We start from the raw sequence: 25,865 nt of genomic DNA, 5'->3' as shown, positions 1-25,865 counted from the left end.
TGTTCCTCAGCCCTGCCCAAGCCTTGGAGCAATTCCCAGGTGAGTCACAGAGACTCCTCTATCCCAGGCCAAGGCTCATCCCACTCCTGCAGACAGCCCCTGCTCACACAGAGGTGGAATTGGGTGCAGGGCTGCTCTCTGGGGACTGGGGTCCCGCACCACACCACGGGTGATCTGCTCAGGTTCAGCAGGCTCTCACCTACTGAGTGCTCCTCGCTGGAGGGACGCTTGGCCAGACCCCTCTGTGGCTGCAGACCTCTCACCCTGCGGAGGCTTTGGCCATGCTGGCATCTCCAAGGAAAAAAATGCCAAGGGTGCAGGCAACTGACTTGTGTGATTTCTTGTCTCTGCAGGCACCATCCAGAGCCACTTGTGAAGCCCGATAGCTCTTTCCAGGAGCCAAACGTATCCCAAGGGGCCTTCAAGCAGAGGGAGCCTGCTGCCCAGGGGGCAACATGGAGCAGAAGATCAGCTCTTTCTTTAATTCCATCTTGGAACTCATCCGCACCAAGCACAAGGAGGGAGTCTTCAACACTGTCTGCCTTGTAGTGCTGATGGGCCTGCCCTTCGTCGTCCTCATTGCGTCCATTTTCATCTGCTGCCACTGCTGCTTCTCCAGCTGGCGGCGGCGGCGGCAAAGTAGGAAGAAAGGCGGCCCCAGCAGCAAGGGGCAGCCACACGCCGACAAGAACAAGAAGAACAAGAAGAAGAAGAAGAAGAAGGATGAAGAGGACCTGTGGATCTCAGCTCAGCCCAAGCTGCTCTTGCTGGACAAGAGGCCATCCTTGCCCATCTAGCGGACAAGAGGACACACGGGCTGTCCCCACAGATGCTGCCGGTCCTTCCAGCTGCGCACTATGAGGGGCAAGGAGATGCCAAAACTGCTGCCATTTCACAGTGACTTTGAGAAGAGGCAGAGCCCAGCACCAAAGGGCCAGCACAGAGCAAGGCAGTTGGACGCAGGTTTGTGTCCCGCACTGCAGCGGTGTGCCCGAAGCTCAAAACCCCGGTGAAGGACACACACATATGTACGGACACCGGTCCCACTGAGCACCTGGGGGTGACCCGCCACCAGGCTGTGCACCCCCTCATCTTGGAGTCACAAAGCAAGCCGAGCGCAGCATTACAGCACAGCGCAGAGGCATCCTGTCCCCTCTGGCCCCCAAACCAAAGGCAATAAGAGCACCGCAAGGTGCAACTCAGCCCGACCTCAGAGACCTCAGGACCCAGTTTAAGGCAGCAAAGCAGAAGTCCACGCTACCACCCAGCCTAGAGGCAGGAAGGAGCGAGGAGGCCGCAAGACCAGCCCTTTTGCACCAGCACTTCAAAAATGTTCCTTGAAAGACTGTTTTGTGCAGACTTGCCTTTGAAGAGCTCACCGTGCTGCAGCAAAGGCTGCACCACCTCTGTGCTACTGCAAGAGCAGAGACGCAACCTGAGGCTGTGTAACAGTTCAGCTACGGGCATTAGTGTTATTTATTGAATGACTACTAAAGAGCAGGACCAAAGGCCCCCTCTGCCGGGGGCTAGGCACACTGAATCGGTATCGGAGCAGCAGAGACACTTGCCTGGCACACTCAGCCCTCCTCTCGGCCCATGCCATGCACTGGGACATGCGCAGACCCACCAGCACATGCTGCTGCCAGCCAGGGCCAGGCGGGCAGCTCTCCCAGCTGCTGTATGGCTGTTGAGACAGCTGCATCTGGGATTTGGGATGTGCTGGAGGGTACATCCTGTCCTTCCTACCCAGCTGGATCCCACACCCATCTCCATCCCCATCATCCTCGTCTCTCCATCACCTCCTTGGACAAGCGATAGCTCAGCCGGCCTCAGCAGCTACCAGCCCACACCCAGCTCTCAGCCCTGCTCAGGTTTAACCCTCTGCTCCCCCCAAACCTACCTCCTGAGGAGCTGGGGGATCTCCTCTGCGCCCCGCTCTCCATCCCACCAGGCTCTGTCTCCCCCAGTTTGCTTTGCCAGCGAGGGATGCGCAGGTGTGATCAGAGGCTTCATCACATCCATTTTTTGCCCTGCATCCTCCTGCTTTTTACCACTTTTTAAAGCCCCTGGTGCAGACTGGAGCTGCCAACCAGAGCCAGACATCTGGGGAGGAGAAGCCAAACCCACAAGGACAAGCCTGGATGGAGCTGCTGGACGTGGCCACATCCAGCCCGAGGAAAGGCAGTGCCATTTTCCCAGCTCCCGGGTGGGAAAGCCACCAGTTCCCAGCGGTCACTTGTGTCACCCGGCCCCAGTTTGTCCGCCTCCACCAGGGCGGTGACGCTAATGTCACATCACAGGGCTTGGCTCCGTCTGGCTGTGTTGGTGACAGCCTTGAGGCCAGGCTCCTCCTCACGCAGGGCTTAAATTGCCCCCATATGTGCCTTATTTCCCACTTCACTTTGTGACCATTGAAACAAGCAGCTCCCTCCTCCTCCAGAACAGGAAGCCACATATAATGGTGGGAGAATGAGGCTTTGCCACACCTAATCCCAGAGAGAAACATCCGTCCCCTGGCCAGGTACTGCTCCCCCAGTTCAGCCAGACCAAGAAGGGGCTGCGGGGTGACCCCACAGCACCCACTGTGGCGAGGAGGCAAGAGCAGCACGGTACAGAAACGCCGCCACGTGGGCCCTGCACTGCAGCCACCCCTGCACTGCCTCCCTGCAACTTCGTTTCAGCATAGACCTCTTATTTTCCTAAGGAGTCCATGCAACAGGGGAAAAAATAAACTTTTTGCCTTTTTTTTTTTTTTTTTTTTTTTTACAAAAATAAATTACTGCAAAACTGTAATCAAGTGCCGTATCTCTAGCTCTCAGTCATGTTTACTTTCATGGGGAAATTTTTCTTGTATCTGTGCCCTGGCCCTAGATAAGACAGCGGGAGAGCTCAGTGGTCAGAGGCTCTGTGCCTTCCTGTCTGCAGCCAGCTGTGCAGCTCTGAGATGTTTTCTTAAAGAAACAGCTTAGCTTAATCAAGTTTAATGGCCTCGCCTTGCTAATGAACACATTCGAGCTCCTCTCCCCAAGGGCAAAAAGTAGCAGGAGGAAGAAAAAAAAACTCTTTGCAGCTCAAAACGCTGCTTTTTTCCTCCTTGTGGAGGGTCTGCAGCACAGAATGAGCCCCAGCTGATTTTCATCAGACAAGTATTTCACGGTGTCTGCAGCTCCTCGCAGCTGTCTGCACCAGGCATGCAGCAGGGACAGAGCTTCCCCAAATGGGGCAGTGAGTGGCTGCAGAGCTCCCCATCCATGAAAACAAACAAAAATGAAACCTGCCCCCGGGGCTGGGGGGGTCAAGTTGATCATCCCTTAAACTGGAGCAGTCCAGGGATTGCCAAAACTGTCCCACACGCTCCTGAAACACCCCTAGGAGGGGAGAATTGGATTCTCATTGAGTGTTGTGTTATTTCTTCAGCCAAGAAAGGTTGAAGCAATGACCAAAAGCAGCATGGCTGCTTGCTAAGCTAGCGCCCGGTGCAGTGAGACGCTGCTGTCTTCTCTCTCCATAGCCCACTGAATGCTGAGTTACACCACTGGGAAGTGGGGGGGACAGTGGGGAGGTGGGTGAGGATTCCACCAGCTCCGCACAGCTGCGTTGTGCAGAGTTCAGCCCTCCAAGTGCCAGCAGCAGCAGCGGCTGTGCTGAGCCTGACGTAACACAGCAGATGGGTCCTGGCATAGCCATCAACAGCACAGTCCCCATCAAGCCAGTGATGCCGAGGCAGTGCATGCTTCTGGGACTGAAGTTCTGCCCTGGGCACACTGCAAACCTCACTGTACACAAAATTTGCAAGGCAGAAGCTTTGAGAAGCTGTTCTGGCCCTAAAGCACAGCCACTGCAGGGCTGGGTATAGCCTCAAAACAAGGGCAGTAAGAGGATGTGAATTTTTTTTCTGGGACTACCCCAAGCAGCCCAAGCCTTCAAACCAGACCAGCCAGCTCCTGCAGGCAAAGAAATTGTGTTATTGGAGCAGTCTGAGCTTCTAAAGCTGTAATACAGACTGGTTAACCCCAAAAAGGTCTTTCTATGGAGGCCAGCTGGATACAGGACACATTCTCCTAAGCTAGCATGAAGAGAGGATGCCATCCCGTGGCTGTTCGGAAACACTGACTTCCCACATAGCTCTAGCAGCTGCCGGTGACTGCCCTTCCGAGTGAAGGGGAGGGCCCACACTTAGAAGGGAAAAGTAAATGCCACCTCCAAAACTGCTAATAAGGTGCCTCACTTGCCTTTAGCTCTGAGATACAAAGCCCAGCCTTCTTAAGAGAACATTCCCTGCTCCCAAGTAAGTTTCAGCTTTGGGGGAGGATCATGTTTTGCCTCTGTGGATTGCACAGGGATGAGCTGCTGGGAGCAGTCATTCCTGCTGCTTTTTAGAGCATATATTTGATTTTAGAGTGCTGTTGCGTAAGGCTAGTCCTCAGGTCCCCCTCGCTCACCTGCCTCACACCTACACCATGCCCCTTAACTGACCATCACAGTGAAACCTGTCCTCTCACACAGACAAGTGCACGATGGTGAGGAATCACTTAAGCACAAAAAATAATCTCTCTCCTTTTCCCAAGTCCTTTTCTCATGCTCTTAGCAAAGAGCTGCAAAACACTTCAAGTGCAATTTTCCTTTCCTCTCCACCCTCCATTACTCTCTTCCTTCCCTCATATGGGGGGGCTTGGATATCCTCATGCAGCTCAGCTGAGTCTCTGCCTGCCCACCCCGACAAGCAACATAGAAATGAAAGTAGTACAAAGAATTTAGAGCTCACCTTTGAGGCAACTCTCTGGCTAGCTCTCCTCAGCCAGGTCCTAGCAGCCACAGAGCAGTTAATTGCTTTGCAGTATCAAGTCATGAAGAGATCACGTAGTCCCCGTCTCCATTCTGGAGCAGACTCCAAAGGACTAATTGTTATGGTGCCAGTTTTTCCACATAGCTCTGGCAATGCTATGGGCCTGGTATTACTCCACCTCTGTAAAGAAAGCTTAGTTTAAATTGAAAACAATAATAATTCTACCACCCAAAGCAAAGACGACAGAAATATTTTCAGACCTCCTTTATTTGTAATTTTATTGCTTCCCCAGTCTGATAAATATTCTTTAAAACGTGTTGCTCAGCTTAGCACTGGGATAGAAGCCACTAAGACATAGGACAATCACATTCCAATCTGCTCAGACAAGCAAGCCTTTAAGCAAGCATCATTTGGTGAGCTCATACTTCTTCCTTGGCCATAACTGATGGTCCAGAATTTACATATCTGCTCAGGGCAAGAAAGTAAAACTCACCTTTATGGTTGTGAAGAAGAAAGCAGCCAAATGTGAAACCAGATGCTGGAGCCCACCTGAATCTGCAGACAGCCTGAAAGAAAAGCCTGAGGGAGAGCGTGCAGGATGATCAGTTTAATTCAAAGATGCTCATTTTAGGGTTGGATGATAAGCGATTTGATTTCAGAATCACTGGCTACCCACACTGCTAATGAAAAAGCAGAGGGCGGCAGATGGAACAGTCGCACAGAGGATTTTCTTTCTGGCCTGTATCAGGTAAGCATCATGTAGAGGTTTGGGATGGTAGTAAGAGCTTGGAGGACTGTAACCCTCACAGTCTCACCTTTTTCTGGGCATCATCTGGGAGCATGAACATTAATTCACTGCATGTCTCCTCAGGCTTGTCGTCTGACTGGGAGACAAGAAGAGACAAGCTGAACATAGAGCAGAATTTTTACTTGGAAAGATGTGATATTGGAGCTTGAGGAACCTGAGGAAGCCAGACTACAGACTTTGCCTGGGTTAATGAGCCCTGCTAACAGCCTGACAATGTCTCCCAAAGCCCAGCAGTTTGACTGGAGGCAGAGAAAGGAATGCTGCGCCCCAGAAGATGAGGGGAAAAGAAACGAGGACTACAGACCAAGTGAAGGAGACTGTCTCAGGAAAGTGCGCTCTGGTACAATGTAGGGAGCTTTCATTTTTCAGTGGGATCAAATTTATTTTTGTTGAAATCTGAGGTGGATGGCACCAGAGAAACAAGGAGTCAGCAAGCTGGGTTTTAAGAAACAATAGCATGTATTAACACTTGTTTTACACGCAATTCATAAAAGTTGCATACATTGGATCAAGCAGGTCCTTGTCACATTTAGCAAACCAGGGAAGCTACAAGCCCAATGCCCCCACCGAGCCCCCTCCCAGTCTCTGACAGATCACCTGTCAGGAGCTCCAAAGGCTGGAAGCAGGCTGGGCTGCAGACACAGAGCCTTCTGGGGGCAAGTTGGTCAACAGTTGCTTCCAAAGTGTTGGAAAAAGTCATCCAAACCTAACTTTGATAAGAAATACCAAATAATAATTTTGGGGTCCTGCACAGAGGACAATTTAAGCCCTGATCTTCTTCCTCCTTCCCTGTAGAGTTCTCTTCCTCCTCCCAAGGATTGACTCATTACTAGAAGACTGAGGACGGATCTTCATCTCGGTAAAAGGGATGGAGAACTCATGGCCCTTCCATGGCTCCCAGTTCACTCCCTGGGAAAAAAAAAACAAGGAATGCCTTTTATTAAAGCAAGCAGATCGGTGCTAGGAGTTTGCCACTCTCCCTCCACCCCACAAACAGAGATGCTATTGTTCACCAGATTTTGGCTGTAATTGTAATCAGTTTTCCAGACACTCCTAATACAAACTAAATCTGTCTGCTTTGGAACCCAACTGGACTGAGCTGTCTTCAAGCACAAAAATCAGAATGTACAATAAGACACACATCAAGGCATGTACTGAAAGCACTTGCTCTTTTCTCTGTTCCCCTGTGCATCAAGACAGCTCCACCTCCGATATCTCCATCCACACAGGAATCAGGAGGCTGTGAGCTCAAACCCTCTGGATCGAGGGAGAATAACTGAGTAAGATCCGTGAGCTTCCTTATGGATAATTTTCCTTTCACATGAAATGAGTTAAAATAGCCTTGGCAATCTCTTCTGCTGCAGCACCCACCCTCTGTGAGTCTTCCTAAGGCTAGTGAGAAGAGCTGACCATCACACAGAGATGTGCCACTCACCTCACTGTGTTTGCTCTCCCCGTATTTCCCGTTAAGGTTGGCCAAGTGGCAGTTCTTGTACCACCACGCGCCATGGTGTGTCAGAGCACAGTTGCTGAGAGCCACATCATTGTCTCTGTCCCACGTTGTGAACTTCCAGCCATTGTGGTAGGTCATGGCATCCCCTAAGGGAAGGAATTGCAGACATGAATAGGAATAAGGGAGTGCAGTTGCTCGGCTTGAGGGTTTATGTCAGGCAGAACAAAGCAGGCCTGTCAGGGGAAAGGCAACAATGCAGGATGGGGCTGGAGAATAATTTCTAATTGGCTGCTATTAGAGGCCATGTCCAAGGGCTGGGTCCTCTGCTGCTGAAGATGCAGATCTTAGGGCAGCAGGAGATTAAAAATTAAGTGGAAGACTATGGACACAATGGCAATGGTAAGGATTTGCTAGTGGCAGAAGCCAGCACGAGGATAGATCCTACTGCTGAGCAAACTCCCCTTCTGAACAAAAAAAAAAGTTCTCTTTGTATTTCTCAGCTGGGGAGCCCCAGAAGTTGCTCCCCCATGGGCACAGGTTATCTCATGGAACTGCTTCACAGTCTGCCTGTTCAGCTGGTGTTTCTCTGGGTCACAGAGCAATTCTCTTCCCAGCAAAAGAGCAACTTTCTCCCATCCTCAACAGGAGACAGCCCTGCTCAGTCCTCCTGGGAAGTACAGACATCTCTCCTCAAAACGAGCCACATCCAGTCTAACCTGACCTAACAAGCTGCCATGCTACTGGCAAAATCAACATAAAGGCCCCAGCATTTGCTCCCCTGTGTGAAGCAGAGGGAGCACGAGTCACAGGCACTCCTCACCAGCATTGCCTCTGTAATTCCCCACCGACAGCCTGTATCTCTCTCTGCTAGAGGCAACCTGGAAGAAGTCGTAGACAGCGTAGGCAGACTCATTGGCTGTCCGCAGATCCACCCGCAGCTCATAGCGGATGGGGCTGCTGCTTGTGAGATTGTGCAGCTGGTCAAGACCTAGAGGGAAGAAAAAAAAAAAAAACTTTTAAAAGGGAAAAGCCTGTTCACCTTTGCAGTCCTGGAATCTCACCCTGTGGCCATTTTGGTTAAATCAGCTATTTCCTGCCTGCCTCCTTCCCTGCTTGATGCTGTCATGACATTTTGCCAAGTTTATGCTGTCTTATCCCATTTTTTTTTTGTCAAGAGATAACATTGTCAGGGGAAAAAAAAAGAAAAAAAAAAAAGCTTAAAGCAGCATGAGACAGACTGTGCAACATTATTTTTCCAATTATTTTTTCCAATTATTTTTTCCAACATTCAAAGACCCTTGCTCCAAAGACCTTGACCTATTTAGGGCTGGATTCTCTGATCCAAGCAGAGCTAGCTAACAAAAATGACAGCACACTAGGTTTTGCACAATACCATGGATTTTACATTTTCATCAATGTAATTTCTTTATTTCTCCTCTTATAGGAGCATGCAATTTCCAGAATTTGGCTTGCTCTGGGACCACTCCAAACCTCAAACTTGTCAGTGGAAAGACTTAGCAAGCCTTTACAGATCCTCAGTGTTTCATTAGCACTTCCAGGGAAGACACAAAAACTGACAGGTGAAGACTGAAGGCTCAGCAGGGCCTGGGTATTTCAACATTTAGGTGCTTCTACAACGCTAATCTTCAGCTCTTCACCAGTAACACCCTTGTACTGTACCAAGCCAAAATTCCCCAGTGGGATCTCCGAAGCCTTCCACATAATTTTTCCAACGTTTGTAGAAATCCAGCTCGCCTGTGTTCCGCCTCTGAAACACCTGCAAAGCAAGAATTGCTGAGTGAGAGTTCACAGCAGGCTGAGGAGAGACAAACAGTATTGGGGTGAGAAATCCTCTTTGTGATTCAAATACACTCTGAAAGGTGAAGTGTTCAGGAACAGACAAATCTAGCTAATGGTATGCTGCAGCCGATCAGGGTACACATGCATTCGTTTTCATTTTCTGACTCCAAAGAATCAAATACTCACTAAGGTTGAAAAACACCTCTAAGATCATCTGGTCCAACCTTTAACCCAGCACTGCCAAGTCCCCCACTAAACCATGTCACCAAGCACTACATCCGCATGTTTTTTGAAGACCTCTCCATAGACTCAGTGACCTCAGATCCCCAGTGACTCAGCTACTTTTCCTGAGTAGCTTGTTCCAATACTTCACAATCCTTTCAGTGAAGAATTTTTTCCTAATAGCCAACCTACACTGCCTTGGCACAATTTAAGGCCATTTCTTCTTGTCTTCTCACTTAGCGCTTGGGAAAAGAGACCCATCTCCATCTCGCTATACCCTCCTTTAAGGTAATTGTAGAGCGAAAAAACACCTGGGGTGAATACTTAGTTGTACAAATTGTACAATTTACTTTTCCACTAATCCCTGCAGGCAAGGATCCTGCAAATCCCCACGTGATCTCAACACTTGGGCGAATCAGGCTTATGGACAAGATACAGAGGTACCTTTAGGTTTCTAAACTTCACCAGAATCAGCAGGACTTGGGCAGTAACACACAATGTGTTTCAGTGGAGAAAATCACTTATCAGTGAAAATAAAAATCGAAGAAGGGAATGAAGATTTTTTATTTGGTCATTTAGGGAGAATCTCAGATTCATTATTTCACCCTTATACAAATTCTTCACCTCAAAGTGCCTGTGTTCTCCCTCCAGCTTCCCTTGAGTGACTCACTTGTGTGGTCACAGTCCGGGTGCAGACTCACAGTACTAGCATTTAAAATATTACCATCAGCTGAACTGCATTAACTGTCCATACATGTAACCTTACACTGTGGGCAAGATGAGATAACCTAGCTTAGTCAATTTATTACAAAAGATCTTTAAGATAAGTTGTACTAACTTGTCTTTGCCCCAACTGGCAAGAGGCAGCATGTTAAACTGCCATAACTCAGTGATTACCCTCAATCAGCAACAATATAAGCCTCGAGTCACACTCATGAACAAGTAATGAAGAGTCCAGCATCCCCCGTCAAGCTTTTGAGCCACTCAGCCTCTCACAGCTTTTCTACTGTCTGTCTGAGAGTTATCCATCAACATCCACCTCCCTTCCTAAAACATTGCTACTCCATCAAGGCAGGAGCTGAAACACAGCAGGGCAGCAGAGGAAAAAGCATCAGCTAAGCCCAGTATGAGGTTCACTTGACCACATTCATTTAAAAAATAAAAATAAATCAGAGAAGCACTCACTATCCACCCGCCTCCATCGGTGGTCATGTCACAGTACACCTGCATCGGCCTGCTGCTGTCTCCATTGAGGTAAATGGTGTACGTGCCGCTCAGGGCATCTCCATTCTGCTGTATCTGGCTGCAGTCTGCTGGGCGTGGGTAGAGGAAGCTAACTGGGAGAAGAGAGAGGGCAAGACAGAACATCAGCAAGGTAGGCCATAAAGCTGGAGCAGGCATCTCACACCCTTAGGAATCTCCTACAGACAATGGTTCTGGATGAGAAGAAAAGGAAGTGCCCAGCTGCACCAGCAGGTAGCTGCAGGCAGCCTTCCCCACTGCTTGGGAGCTGGCACATGGATGGGGCCACCAGAGGCTGTAAGAGATGCCGTCTTGGGTCACAGTGAGAGCAGGACAAGGAGCCCTTGCCTGTGATGGTGGGAATGCCAGTAATCAGGGATTTTATTTTCTCTGCATCTCACAACCTGTCCACAATTGGCAGCCTCTGTGAGGACTGGCATGGTACAAGAGACTCCCACATCAAGCTGGCATGAGATTTTGTTTGATTTGCTGTCATCCTGGTGCACATATCCTGATCTCTGAAAACAACCCAGGCAGCTGCCCAATGCTACAACAGTACTTATATAACTGCACCCTACTATTACGAGAACGGTGCAGAACAATCCCTAGCTTATCATCATCTCTTCTGACTGCTGGCAGCTCACCAGGAGGCTTTGTCCTGCCCTTGGCCAGCAAGGTTTGCCAGCAGCACTGACCAATGTGGGCAATCTCCACTTGCTCCATCCTGTTGTGTTCTCAAGCCTCCAGATGGTGTGGCTTAGAACGGACAATCAACCAGAAGACAAGCTGTTGACTCACTAGATGGCTTGCTTCTGATCACATAGTTTCCCAGTGTATCTGTAGAACAGGAACTCCATCCCTGACCTTTACCATAAAATATAACAGCTGCAGAGCCCAGGGGAAAGTGAAACACCAAGGCCCGATCCTACCTGTTGACAAGGTACTGTCTGTCTTTCTGCTCTGGCGATCTCCCTTATAGGCCATCACAAAAATGGTATATTTTGTTCCTTGTTCCAGTCCTTCCAGTACAAACCGTTGTTCTCTAGGACCCAGCTGCACTGCCTGCCAAATAAAACAACTGAAGATCAACCCAAGTTTGAATAGCATTTAGCTTTTCTGGACTACAGTGCCTCACACTCTGTATCTATTTATGGGCTTTTCTTGTAGAGTTCAGACAGGCACACACTGGCTGCATACCCTTGAGATGTGGAGTCCATTTCCTCAGAAGGAAAAATTGGAGCAGGGTCTCAAGAAACACTGTTACGACACTATTACTTTATCCCTGCTGAGTGCTACTCTTCCATGTTAGAAAAGCAAACTGAAGTAGCAAACCTGTTCTCTTCACCCTGAACATCTGTTGGGAAGAGGCACTGCACCGTCATGAAGTCCCTCCACAGCTTCTACTCCTGACAGCCTTAGGTTCTGCCTCCCCAGGCTATGGATAGCATAGATTCCCCCTCAACATTGTTTCCCTGTTGTCCATACACCCACGAGATCCAACTGGCAGAGCCTATAACCACAGGGGTTATCTCAGAGGGTTCGGCAGGGCTGAGGAATTCACCATACCTTGCTGGTGCCATCTGGACCCTGGTAGGTCAGAGAATAGCCATCAATCTGTGCTGCAGGAGGAGTCCAGGTAACTACACCAGTAGACTGAGTCACATCTGATACACGCAGGTTCTTGGGAGGATCAATCTCTATTGAAAAAGAAATGAAGATTCAAGCCCCTTTGCATAAAGGAAAGACAGCAACTCCATCATAGAGCCTGAGCAGAACTTTCAATGCCTGATCCTGTTACCTGGGAACTACAGAAGTTACTTGGTGAAGCTCATGGCTAGCAAGAAGCAGCCTAGACCAACCGTGGCAAGGTCTGTTATAGATCAGACGTGGTGCTTTGCAGCCCTGCAACTGGCTCAACTGTACAGGGACTCCCAGGGTCTGGGAGCCCCTGATCCACCTGCCTGAGAAGCCCGAGAAAAAGGCAGTTCACAGCAAGTGTCAAAAAGCATCTGTCTTATGAGATAACCACAACAGGGGTCCAGTGCTTCCCTAATGATAAAAGCAAATTTCTAAAGCTCAGCTAGTAGTAACACTAATGGAAGCAGCCTCTCACTAATTTTCACCCTATGCTTGCTATATTCTGGTGTTTGGGGAATCTCTTATAGAAAACAGCAGTAGGTTCTTATGGACTTCCATGTTTTAGAGAGAGGTTACTTGGTGGGCAGTGCAGGCCTTGAGGGAAGAGTGCTCCAACCCTGAAGCATGCCTGAGTTTATGGCAAACTACAACTGAGTAATTCAGCACAATTCCCTGTTCCTCTGTAGATCTCTGTGGTTGACAATGGGCATACCATTTAACTTGCCCTTTGATTCAGTTCTTGTCTCTATAAACCAGGCAAGGTCTTTCAGACCTTGAAGAGCATTAGGAGGACAATGGTAACAAGGATTATAATGCAACAATGAAATATTAGACTTGTGAGAAGGCCAGAGATGAAGACAAGGCCAAGCCATGTCTTTTTTAGATAAACAAGAAGAGCAGAGCAGTGTGGCTTCTCTGGATTCCGTGTACATAGGGTTACCACTTAACAAACATATAAAAACAGAAGAAATCAAAACACCAAATACAACAAAGTGACAGAACTCTGAAGTCACACATGTTGTTCAAAACACAAGCTATCCATTATAATTGAAAATAGCTATTCAATAGGTTCCTGAGTGAAGCATTAGGTCATTGTTAGTGAACTCATGCTTGGTATGGGAGACTACTACACAATTGCTTTAAATGAAATGACTCAGAAATCCTCTTAGAGGTGCTCATTATATGTACACCTCCTGTTGGACAGAAGAGGGAGCTAAAAGGTATCAAATCCATTAGAAAAAACAAGTGATGGGAAGTGCAGCCTTAGAGACAGTCCTCAGATTTGACAGTGCTATTCCTAAAGGCCGGCAATTTCCACGGCTTAAGGATATTACTGCAAATAGCTCACTGCTACAGCTTGTTTTAATGATAGGGAATAAGCAACCATCACCTAGAGTTAAGAAATGTATTTTTTTTCATAAGAAGTTGGACTGTTTTATCAGGTGTCATTTTATTTGGAAATACATCACTACGAGGAAAAAAAGTGTCCAGATACATCAAAAATATCCCTACTGATGCTAAATGCATTCCCTCTCTGGGCAGTTTCACTTCTTGTGAAATTTCTATATGCATCCATTTTCATTCCAGTTGAAAAAAAAAAAAAAAAAAAAAAAAACAGTTTGCTGAAACTCTCCTTGAGTTTCTTCATTTGTCCCCATCAGCTGCCCTAAACCTCTGTAAGCACTGGGGAACTGTCTGGCATCTTGCCCCAAATCTAAGCTTTATCTGTTCTATCTCACACCAGCTTGACTCAGAAGCTAAAAAAATGTACGTTAGCAAGGCCAGTGGATATGGAGTGACCCTGAAATATTCCCAGAACACCATAATCCTTATGGCTGACTGAACAGGACAGATTTAAGCCTGTTTCGCAGTCTCCTAGGACCAGCCTAGGGTCATGAGTCAGGCCATTATTTTTAACTGTCCCTGAATCTAAGACATTTTAACTTTCGGATGTTAAACCTCTGTTACTGTTAGGCTCGATAGCAGCATGCAAAGCACTGCACACTTTTGATTAAGGACAAGAGAAATAAGGTCAGTACTCAGCTGTCACAACTCCTGTGTTATGACACCTGCCTCTTCTGTTGCAGCCTGTAATAGTCTCTGCTATATCAGGCTATAATCACACACTTATCTCCAGAATGGGTTTACCACTGTGGATCTTCATTACCCACTAATGCAATTGGAGACCACAAACCGTAAAATAACAAGAGAGTGGGGTTCTACCCTGTTCCTCTTCCCTTCCACCCACAGTTACCTGTCAGTACATCCGTGCTTGCCCTCTTGCTCTGTTTGCTTCCCAACTCTGCCCAGAGATGGATGGTATACTTCATGCCTGCATTTAGTCCTGTCAGAGTTGTAATGCTCTTGGCTTTCCCCACTTCCATTTCCTTGGTGTCCCCATCAGCAGAAGTGTAGCTCACCATATACCTATCTATGGGAGCTTCGACGCTATCCCAAGAGATGGTGGCTGAGTCCTCTGTCACTTGGTCTGCTACCAGATTCTTTGGGCTGTCCATTTCTAAGAAATAAAGTGTGAAATATAAAGCATGAGTAACTGAAAGACATACACGTTGCTCTTTAAAGCTCTTGCTTTCTAAATACCCATGATATAGATGGTGTACACCATGTCTGGTTTCAAGTTAATCAGGGTCATAAGACCTGTGTCCTGCCCCATCTATCCCCCATTCCCAGGAAGCTGCCAGTCAGTCAGTCTTCAGCCTAGCTAAGCAGCCAATTCCTGTGAGCAAAAGCCTTCATTATATTAAATGAATTACTGATATTTAAGAGACTTCTTCTGGGCTCAGACAATTCTCTACCTTTTCAAGTTATAGAAGATGAGTAAAATGGGATCATTCCCTTCCAAGTCCGGATTCACAGGTAAACACTTCTTATTAGTGGCAGTAGTTGAACCACCTTAAGTTTGAGCAGGGTTCAACAGCAGCAATATACACTGCCAGGCAGCACTCAGCCACACCTGGACACCAAAATCAGCAGGCAGTGCTGGTAAGTGAGGACCACAGTGCTTTACTAAAGCACAATGCAGCTTCTGCTGCTCTGATAGTTTCTGAACAGACCAGTTCAGTTATTAGTTCCTATAAGCAATTAGCATTTTTCCTCTTGACTGAAGGAGCGACACCATTTCTATCTGAAGCTTTCTATCTGAAGGTGCTGGGAACATGGATGTTTTCTCATCATAGGTGACCACAAGATGAACTGCTGTCTAGCATATGCTCTGCAACAAGCCAGAAGGAAATGGGCCAGAAACAGAGATCACCTTTGCATCACAGTGTTGTGTAGTACCACAGAGATTCTCCTGAGATACCTGTCACTGCCTCAGTGCTGGTCCTCTTGCTCTGCCGGGTTCCCTTCTCTGCCCAGAGGTAGATGACATATTTAGTGCCAGGTTTCAGTTCTATCAGAGTTGTGGCAGCCTTGTTCTTCCCCACTTCTATCTCCTCAGTGTCACCATCAGCAGAGGTGTAGTTCAGCATGTACCTATCTATGGGAGCGTGGACCCTGTCCCAGGAGATAGTGGCTGTCCTCTCTGTCACTTGATCAGTCACCAGGTGAGCGGGACTGTCAATATCTGCAGAGTGAAAAGTTAAAAACACAAGTTGTCACAGTCTGGCTGTGCTGAGCCACCAGGAGACTCCTGGAGGAGACTCCAGGAATACCCACCTACAGGACTTCCCCCCCACCACCACCCAAAAAAAAAAAAAAAAGCAGTGAAACTGCCCTGGGAGAGGCTTATTCAGCATTAAGGCAAAGCTGGGCTGTCACTTATGCTCTCAATTCACCCTTGTTCTCTTACCTGTCACAGCCTCAGTGCTGGCCCTCTTGCTCTGTTGTTCTCCCTTTTCTGCCCAGACACGAATCACATACTCCATGCCCGTCTTCAGTCCTGCTAAGATGGTGACATTCTTGTCTTTCTCCACTTCTCTCTCCTCTGTATACCCATCAGCCGATGTGTAACTCACTCTGTATCTGTCTATTGAAGCCAGGACTTTGTTCCAGGAAACAGTAATTGCATCCTCTGTCACTTGGTCAGTCAACAGCTTAGTTGGGCTGTCGATTTCTATAAGCAGAAATAGTTATTAGAAGTTTTAGTATAGCACTGTGGTGATCACAATGGTCTAAAACAGTCGATGGAAACTGCTCCTGCACGGCCACATGGCTGGCTGAACCATAAGAACTGTGCAAAACAGTGCTTCAAGGAGTTCCCCAATCGAGCTGCAGATGCTGCTGCAAGCACCCCTGCAATTAAAGCTCCCTGCCACCAGGGGACAGTGACCAAATGTCCTGTTCAGGAGATTTGATTCCTGACATGATTCTTACCTTATGACATGATACCAATACATTTGCTTTTCCTTTTTAAGGAACCCTGTTATGACTGTAAAAAACCTGTATGAGCCCACAGCACAGCTGGGCAAGGTCACAAGAGTCACCCAGCGAACAGCTTAGAGGTGGCTTATGGCATTTTTAAGACAAGGCATAAATTACACATTCCAGTTACAAGGCTTTAGCTTTGGCTGTGTTTCAGTGCTCTCACTACTGACAGTAACTGGTCCATAACAGGACTCAAAAAGAAGAACCTTCTCCTAAGCTGGAGACCTGTTCAGCCACACAGGTAAAAATGACATGATTTTTTTGCCTTATTAAAAACCCATGCAATGCAGAAGCTGTACTGAAACATTAATAAATTGAGTTTGAAATTCAAACCTAGCTCCCTCCTCCTGCTGCTGCTACAACTTACCTGTCACAGCTCTGGTGCTGGCCTTCTTGCTCCTCTGGGGACCCTTCTCTGCCCAGATGTGGATGATATATTCCATGCCTGGCTTCAGATCCAGTAAGGTGATGATGCTGTTTTCACTGCCCACCTCTATTTCCTTGATGTCCCCATCATCTGAAGTGTATCTCACCATGTACCTCTCTATGGGAGCCTCCACTTTGTTCCATGAGACAGTGGCTGTATCCTCTGACACTCGGTCTGTCACCACATTGGTTGGGCTATCAATTCCTGGGAGAACATTTTGAAACAAAGGATTAGGAAACTCCATGCAAGTTAATCCATAGATATACCTGTCATAGCATGGACACATTTCCTTCATTTTGCCTTGCTGCTCTAGCCAGTTTTAACGGTCATCCAGGCTCCTCCTACAGCCCCTCAAGAAAGAAAGGTATCCATAAGGATCCAGAATAGTCAGGGTAGGAAGAAACCAAGATTTTTCTGCCTTCTAGATGAAACAATCTATTACTTTCTGTAGGAAGATCTTACAGTCCTCTTACCTCACTTTCTTTGGGTAATGATTCTAGCACTACCTCTGCGCTTGCCCTTCTCACAGCACTCATCCTTTCTGGGTCTCTGGTGTCAGCCATTTGTTGCTTCTTCCTTTCTGCCTACCCTGCAAACCTGTCTCTCAGACTCCCCCAGACTACTGCTATTTTAGGTGATGTTTAGTGTTGGCTCTTGCAATAACTGGTATTTGTTCTAGTCCTAAATTTCAGAGGTTATATAAGAAAATGAACAGGATTATTCATTGTGATTTTTTTTTTCAAGTTTTCCTGCCCCCCACGTTTGTGAAGAACAGCTTGAAAACATGAGCAAAGGGCACTCATAGAATCATGCCATCATAGAATACCCTGAGTTGAAAGGGACCCACAAGGATCATTAACCTTAACCTATAGGAGTTTCAAATAAACAGAATCCATGTGCAAGAAGCACAGCCTTAAAATGACAGTGGAGAGGCTGTAGGTTTTGTTGTCTTACATCAATTTATTTTTAATGGAACAATTTACTCAGGAATGTCAGGCCTGATTTGGTATTTTCCAGTCTTTAGATGCCGCTCGCCCTCCCTTTTGTAAGAAAATCGATTTTCAGAGTTTCCGGTGTTTTACAGGTAGAATGAGACTTCAAAATTCTTCAGACTCCCTTTTGCAATACAGTAACTACCCCATAAACATTCTGCCATGTTTTTGAAGAGTTTGAAGCATCAAAGAACCAACAGATTTTCCAGACCTGCTTAAAAGTCTGGAATGACTGTGCTGCCATTTATAGGAAAAATATCCACTACTGTTCAGTCACAGCCTGGTGAACAGAAAAATAATGCTGGAGCCAGGGAATACAAGAAGGAAGAAGAACTTACCTTCTTTTTTATTGCTCCTGAGCTCAGAGGCCAGACAAATCACCAGCAGCCAATGTCTGCAAAGCAGTCATCAGCAGCAGCTATACACAGACTGGAAATTGTGCGCTAGGTCTCAGCAAGACTAAATTGTCAATGGTCTGGGTAGGGAAGGCATGAACAAGCAAACTCAGAGTTACTGCTGGGCCTGGCTCTGAGCTCATTTCAAGTTAAGGGTAAAGATACCGTAGGTTTAAAACCAAGGCAGAAGACTGAGCTAAGACTAGGTTTAGTGTTTAACAAACAGCATAGACAAGCTTAAACAACACATAAGTACCCCTGCCTGACTGCAGTATGCATAAAGAAAACAGCCAACTGAGTACCTTTCGCAGCCTTGAACTGTCCCTGAACCCTGTAGTAACATCATTAGCATTAAAGAAACTTCCCACCTACCAGTCTTGCCACTCACTGAGGATGGTTTCCCCTCTTTACCATCTTTCACAGGTATGACAGTGACCTCGTACTCCGTGCCAGGTTTCAGGCCTAATAAGAGCAAAAGGGAGCATTACCAACAAGTAGGAAAGACAGAATTTTTTCTTAAACAAAGCTATTTTGTTTAGTCTACACAATTCTACACAAGTCTACAACAAAAGTTTGCAGCAGAGATCAAAGTAAAACGTGGATTTCTATCTAAACTTCCATTCATCTTGAGAATGCCTTGGTAGCACTCCAGTCTTGCCATTAGGGTTTACATTGACCACAGTAAGTGAGGACTTCCCTAACATCCGTATTCCCAGCTCTGAAATAGAAAATGCTTTATTTCTGACAAGAACAGAATTAAAGCTGAATACCTTGAAACCTGTTATCCGTATGGCACAGAAACTTTCTCCTTGTGGAGGTACCCGTTATTATGGGACAGGGGAATCCCAGTAGATCTTACTCTGGCCTACAGTCAGAAGGTGAAGGAGAACACTTGAGAGAGAATTGTCTCAGGACTATGACCAAAATCAATCACTCCTACCACTTCTCCCTGTCCTTGTCCAATTTGGAATAGTCACAAGTACTCACCAGTCACAATGTGTCTGCTCTTGGGGTCACTGCTTTTGGGTACCACAACCTGCTTCTCATCCATCTCCACCAGGGACCTGAATTTCAGCTTGTAATAATCCACATCCATTGGTGGGTTCTCCCACTCCACTTCTAGGGAGTGCTCCATCTCCTCTGCCATCCAGATGGCACTGGGTGCTGACAGGACTGGAAAGCACAAAGCAGAGTGCCAGGAGGAAGCAGCATCAGCATCAGAAAGTGACTATAAGGTCCTCTTCCCTCCCCAGTTGCCTTCTCTTAGACCCGAGACATTTTCCTCAGTGAAACTGAAAAGCTACATCGGTACAGCACAACACGTTTTTAAAAAGGCTTAGTTTTATCCATGAGAGACAGAAAGCTCTTGAGTTGACATGTTATCATCTCCCACCTATTGTGCTAGGAAAAAAAAAAAAAAAAGTCAAAATAATCTAACTTCTCACTTTGGGCCAAGGGCAGGCAGCCAGCATGCCATGAGCTGCTAATAAAATAGCATTTCATTTCTAGAGAGACTGCTCCAAATACAGTCTTTCCATACACAACCTCCTGTTCTCAGTAACATCAGGTTCATTCAGTCCTGGAAAGAGACTATGAGGAAAACTTACTGCTGCAGGCATGTTTGGCAGATGTGTACCTAGAAACTATGTCCTCCCTACTCTGAAGTGTCTTCTTCATCCAGTCAAACAGTACGCTAGTCTTAATAACATGCTGCCTTTTTGCTTGCTTTTATTTCTGCTCCTTGCAGGGGGCAACATCACGGATTCTCTGAAATTCAGAGGTGTCAACGCCAGTCCAATTTGGACAAGACAAAAGGAGAGAGGAAACTCGCAATACTTTCAGCTCCAGCAACACAGATCTAGAGAGAGATTCTCCAGAAGAAAACAACAGAAAACTGTGACTGGGATTGGGAAGAGAAACTGCTCTTCAGCATTCAGACAGGACACTGAAAACCTGCAAAGTCAAACCATTTGCTCTAGTTGCTTGAAACTAAATTTAAAGATCTACAGATCTTGACCCTGAAGAAAAAGACTGTCAGGTCCTACCTGTGCTTGCTTCTAGATGCTTGGGCTCACTGGTAATCCCCTTCTTTACATGACGTAGTGTGACATTGTATGTGGTGCTGGGGTGGAGACCCACAATGTCATAGCTGAGCCGCTCTTTGGGCACATGGATTTGTTTCACCAACATCTCATGCTCTACTGGGTAATAGCTAATGAGGTAATTATCCACATCAATCACTTGGTCCCAGCTGACAGTCAGGGAGTCCTCTGTGGAGTTCAGCAGGCGCAGGTTCTGAGGAGCAAGCACTAGAAGAGAAAGAAAGCATCCATCTGGAGAGCAAACATTCACCTCCTTGTCTGTCTGAATGAGAAAGTCACTATTTAATTATTCCTTTTATGGACTGGAAAATAATTCCTGGACTGTACAAAACCCAGGAGATGTGCAGAGAAGCTCCTGGCCTGAAGTGAAAGGGATCATCAGACAGATTCACTCTGAGGTGAATTAGGAGGACGCGTGGCTGTGGGACATGCCAGAAATCCATCTTGCATTCTGCTTGCACTCGTCAATCTCCCTCCTTCTGGCAGCTTCTCCCCCGGAAGCAGACTGAGGCCCTAATGGCCTAAGTGAGCAGGAAACAAGCAGCACATTTATAGATTGAGTGCTGGGCTGAGAGTGCACACAGCGCTCATCAGGAACCCTGCTCTGCTGGGAGTGGCCAGGAGTCCCTCTTCATTTTCCTTCCAGCTTTTTCTGATTATGGCATCAAACACAGACTTCTTGATTAAACTAGTACTGTGCTGAGATACCAAACAACTTTTTTTTTTTTTTATAGGATACTCTCATTCTCCTCTCTCTCTCTCTCTCCTTCAGCTGCTACACATAGGTGGGTTTGTACTTTAACCTGTGTTTTCTCCTTTCCCTCATTCAGAAATGTTTTCCAGGCAATTCTTGAAGATATGGACCACTCAGCAATCCTTGAGCACAATCCCAGCAGGAACTTGGAGAGAAATATGGTGACTCCAGGTTTGGCTTGCCTATGGGATTAGCCCAGTTCTTCTCAGGGAGGGAAAAAGGGAAACTCAGAATGAAAGAAAGGAGGCAGAAATAACTCACAAGCTTTTCTTACCCTGGGAGCAGTCAGGGCCAAAGAAGCCCTCATGGCAGTAGCACTCTCCTGTGTCACAAAACCCATTGCCACTGCAGTTCCCAGGACATCGTTTCTCACTGCAGTCCTCTCCAGTGTACTCCTCATAGCACTGGCAGACCCCTCTGGCTGTGTCACAGATCCCATTGCCACTGCAGTTCTCAGGACAGAGCTGCTGGCTGCAATCCTCACCAAAATAGGGCTCATCACAGACACACTTCCCACCATCGCAGCGCCCATGGCCGTGGCAGCGGCAGGTGGGGAGGGAGCAGTCACTGCCCTCCCAGCCCTCGGAGCACTTACAGCTGCACGTCTCGTACAGGAATGTCCCATGGCCACTGCAGGGAGAGATGCCTGGCCAGAGCACCAGGACAGCATGCAGGTGAAAGAAAAAAAAAATAAAAAGGAAAAAAGTTAGGAACAGAGCAATGAGAAGGTGCATTCAAGGCCACTAAAGGGAAAGCTTAATTATCATGGGAAAACATGGGCTGGAAAGACCTGAAGGCATCATATGGGCCACCTGCCCCTCGTCCAAAGGTGACCACCTCCACTGTTGTCTTTCCCAGTGCATTTGTCCAGGGTCAGCAGCAGTGCAGATTCCACAAACACACCAAACAATAAACTAGAAAGCTTTTCACAGCCTCTAACCTCAATCTTCCTGGTCGTCAGTGAAGCTCACCACTTCTCACCACTGTTACTGTAAAGATGGAGAGCACATTATTCCTATCTGCTATAAGTCTTTTGTTTGTTTGTTTGTTTCATGTATCCAAGGACTTAGCACTTCTCCCTGCATCCATTCCTCAAACAACACCAGTTTGTTAAATCCTTTCTTATAGGCCATGCTGAATAAGCCTGGGATTGCAGACAGAGCCAGTGGCTGCCACAAAACATCAGCACCAGAAACTCTGCTCTTCTTTTAGTCAGGTATCAAAGAAGAAATAAAGCTAATGATTTTCAACAACTGAAAAATTCTGGAGGCAGAAATGAGAAAGGAAAGACAGTAACAAAAAGGGCCTCCTCCATCTTCTACTCCAAAATTCCTCCATTGAATCCTCCCATCTACATGCCTGGGGAGATTTCCCTTGCACTGGTTTCAGAAATGGTGCATACTAATGCATTTGGGGACCTTTATATTTCTTTTCACATCACAGAGCCCCAAGCACCACTCCATCCACAGGACTCAAGCATTTCACTCACAGGGAACCTCCATAACCCCTTACAGATGAATTCCAGTCCCCAGATCTCTGAGGAAAACAAGCTATAGGTGGGAGGAAAAAAACAAACAAACAAACAAAACAAACAAACAAACAAAAAAAAAACAGATACTGCAATTTTTAGGTACCTTGGCTTCCCCCACAGCACTTCTGAGGGCTGCAGACTTCTCTCAGCTCTGCCACTTGTTTCTCTAGCTTCTCCATCCTCTCAAGCAGACCTTTGATGTGGGCCAGAGTTTCACAGTCCCCTTTGGGTTTGTGCACATGGATGTTGTGCCTAAAGATGATATTCTGCTCTTTGTTTTCCTCAGTCTCCCCAGGATCTAGCTGCACCTCACTGTTGTCCACATGCTGCACTGGATCTGCCTCCACCTTGATCTGAGAAGACGTTGGCAAGTCAATCTTGTAGGAGTGGCTGAAGGATATTCGTTGACCATTGCTGGTGCAGTTGTCAGAGGCAGGAAGTTGAGCGGCAGATGTCTGAACAGCACAGCACAGCAATACCCCAACTAGGAAGGCAAACCAGCTCTGGAAATCCATCCAGCAGGTTTTCAGAGGAAGCACTGATCCCTGAAACAGCACAGCTACTTTCAAAAAGAAGAAAATGTAAGAAATGTGGTCAGAAAGATGGATTTCATGATTATTATTTTTTTTTTAAGACAACTTCTTGACTTTGTCCTGATTCAGAACTAGGTTGGTGTGGTGTAAATGCCTGAAGTAACTAGGAAAATAAAACTAACATTCGCATTTTTAGGAAAAGGTACAGCATTGAAGAGGCTTTCAGGGTAGGGCATAACTGCATTATCTGAGCGTTCCCTAGGCTCCCAACCTTTGATGCTATCGCGCTGGGGAAACTTGGTGTGCTAGCTCTAAGGAACAGCACGGAGCGTAGAGTGGAGTGGAGACACCACGGCTAGGCTCTGTAATCAGATGGGGCCTCGATTGTTCTTGTGCACAAAGCTGCACTTTTTGCCACCCTAAGCCAAAGACCTGTCATGTTTTGACAAATGCTGTACCCTAGTGTACTTTTTGCTCATTATAATATCATTATAATACCAAAACACACCTCCATCCCAAAAGCTACCCGCCTCCAAGGTGCGACCACCCCTCACTGAGCATGCGCTCTGAATTTCTCGGAGCCTGTTACTTTAAACGGAGACGGGAAAACTTTACACCAATCATAACTAAGATATGCTTGACTAGAGCCACTCAAGCTCCACCTAAAAGATAGGAAATAATATAAATTGGCCCAAGAGAAAGGGGATGTTAGGGAAGATACCACCGTCAGGGGAGATACCATCCCGAGGACAACATCCTTAGGACCTCCTGACTCCTGGGATCAGTCGACGGGCTGAGCCTCTCTTCCCCCCCCATTGGGACGCCTTTGGGTGAGATCTAAATGCTTGCTTATAAATCTCTATAGAGTCTTTGATCCTTTTAACGCGTTTATTCCTAGGCTGCGCACCTGTAACATCCATAACACCTATAACATCCATAACACCTATAACATCCATAACACCTATAACATCCATAACACCTATAACATCCATAACACCTATAACATCTATAACACCTGTAACATCTGTAACACCTGCAACACCTATAATATCTATAACATCTGTAACACCCATAACACCTATAACACCTGTGTATTTTATGCATACTAGCTTGCTTTGCAGACAGTCACTATCGCCGGCAATCCAAAAGAACCTGATTATCTGTTGCTGTAATAAACCATACTTGATTGCATTGTGATAACTCTCATTGAGTGCAACGAGGGTGAGGGTGGTTATCCGTGATAGTTCAGTGTTCTGAATCTAACCAGACCCCCAGGCGGTTAATGCATTTTTGGTGAATGTCTGACTGGACCCCCAGACGGTTAATGTGTTTTTGGTGAATGTCCGACTGGTTCAGTATCCTGAATCTGACCGGGCCCGTAACGGTTAATCAGCTACACCCCTTAACGCGACAGTTGGTCAGCACCTCGAAAAGAGTCATGCTTCTAGAACTCCTGACTAGGAGCTTTAAACTTGCAATTCTCACATGACAACATTATAGTCCTCTGCAATTATTAATTACACCATAGCTCTTCCCACCCCACTGCAATTACAACAGCCACTGTATCAGTTTCCTAGTTGTGGTCCAAATTACCAATTGGCAGGTCATGGTAAGTGATCTCCAGCAGCACCTCAGCTCTCATGGTTTTCAACTAGAAGCTTGACAACTATGGTGATGCTGTGCCCAGTAAAAATTCAGAGAGCTGTCATTTATCTTTCAGTATAACAAGTAGAGCACTTTCTGAGGTCAGCTAAGAGCAGTTGGAACTGGGATAAAATATATGGCTGATTGCAGCTGGAAAATGACTCATGCCCATCTGCACCGCAGCATCAGACATCCATGTCCTCCTCCCGACATCCACAGCCTGTGGTTCTCCAAATGTACCACCTTCAGCACAGGGCCTGACAACACCGTGCACTGACCTGACACAGTGCCAGCCCTTGTCTTAGAGTTCCCATCTCTGCTTCTGCCTGCTGAAGACAGAAAAGAGGCTTCTGTGGAGCTGAGGACACCTGCTTTGGAGAGGCAGGACTGACAGTTTTGCATCACCTCATTAAGTCTCTCAAAATGCTCACTTTTGGTACAGCTGTCCTGAGAGACATCTGAACTGGCTACCTGCAGCTCCAAGCTGTCGTGTTGATTACCTCTGACTTAGTCCATGACTTCAAAAAAGCCCTTTAGATTATTGGGTTTTAGCTGTGGGACTCAAATGATGCATGAAATGAAACCCAGCCTCCTCACCCAATATAGTGCAGAGCCTACACTGTTACCTGGACTGGGGGAATTCAAACATTTCCTCCATTTTAAATTGACTTGTTAGTAATGTGTGTACCTGAACACTGGCTCTGCTTGGGGAACTTGAAGTTTATTTTGCTTTGACTCAATATCTGATGTGTTATCTCAGCAATGGCAAGGCTCATTTAGAAGCTACTAGAGCAACTCTTAATACACGGTGAGGATAAGTTGTAAACCCATTTGTTTTCCTGTACTTTTATTTCAAAAATATTCTTTCTTTCCTACCCCGCAGATGTACATAGGAAGAGCTTTTTTTTTCAGGCTGATTAAATATCAGAACTAAGGCTTAAAAATAATTACTGTTGAACTGCATTGACATTTAAAAGTCAAAAGCGAAGTCCAAACATTTAGGGTAAAGTCTTCAGCAAGAACAAAACTGTTTGCTGTAAAACTTTTATGTTGTTAACCACAGAAGAATTTTGGAGTTCAGAAAGGAATACCTTCTACACAAGAATAACAGGAAGGGAGAAACTGAACAAACATTGGGTGGAAGGATAAACT

The 25,865-nt window shown here is 46.6% G+C and overlaps 2 protein-coding genes across 2 annotated transcripts; one reads left to right on the top strand and one right to left on the bottom strand.

Moving 5' to 3' along the window:
- Positions 1-455: 455 nt before the first annotated feature.
- KIAA0040 lies at positions 456-797 on the top strand (the record flags this gene model as incomplete). The annotated part of the gene is made up of 1 exon (XM_084291521.1): positions 456-797. The coding sequence occupies one exon, from the start codon at positions 456-458 to the stop codon at positions 795-797; it is 342 nt and encodes a 113-aa protein (XP_084147647.1).
- A 5,559-nt stretch (positions 798-6,356) lies between these two features.
- TNN (tenascin N) lies at positions 6,357-23,051 on the bottom strand (the record flags this gene model as incomplete). The annotated part of the gene is made up of 16 exons (XM_084291168.1): positions 6,357-6,503; positions 7,030-7,193; positions 7,868-8,035; positions 8,728-8,824; positions 10,255-10,406; positions 11,241-11,373; positions 11,878-12,008; positions 14,204-14,467; positions 15,272-15,535; positions 15,761-16,024; positions 16,703-16,966; positions 18,522-18,611; positions 19,137-19,322; positions 20,195-20,458; positions 21,280-21,651; positions 22,640-23,051. 16 exons carry the CDS (start codon positions 23,049-23,051, stop codon positions 6,357-6,359), a joined length of 3,372 nt encoding a protein of 1,123 aa, XP_084147294.1.
- Positions 23,052-25,865: the final 2,814 nt, after the last annotated feature.

Source organism: Netta rufina (assembly GCF_964035555.1).
Source record: "Netta rufina genome assembly, chromosome: 8".
Classification (NCBI taxonomy): Eukaryota; Metazoa; Chordata; class Aves; order Anseriformes; family Anatidae; genus Netta; species Netta rufina.
The sequence above is the reverse complement of the archived record's forward strand: the minus strand, read 5'-3'. Positions and strand labels throughout refer to the sequence as shown.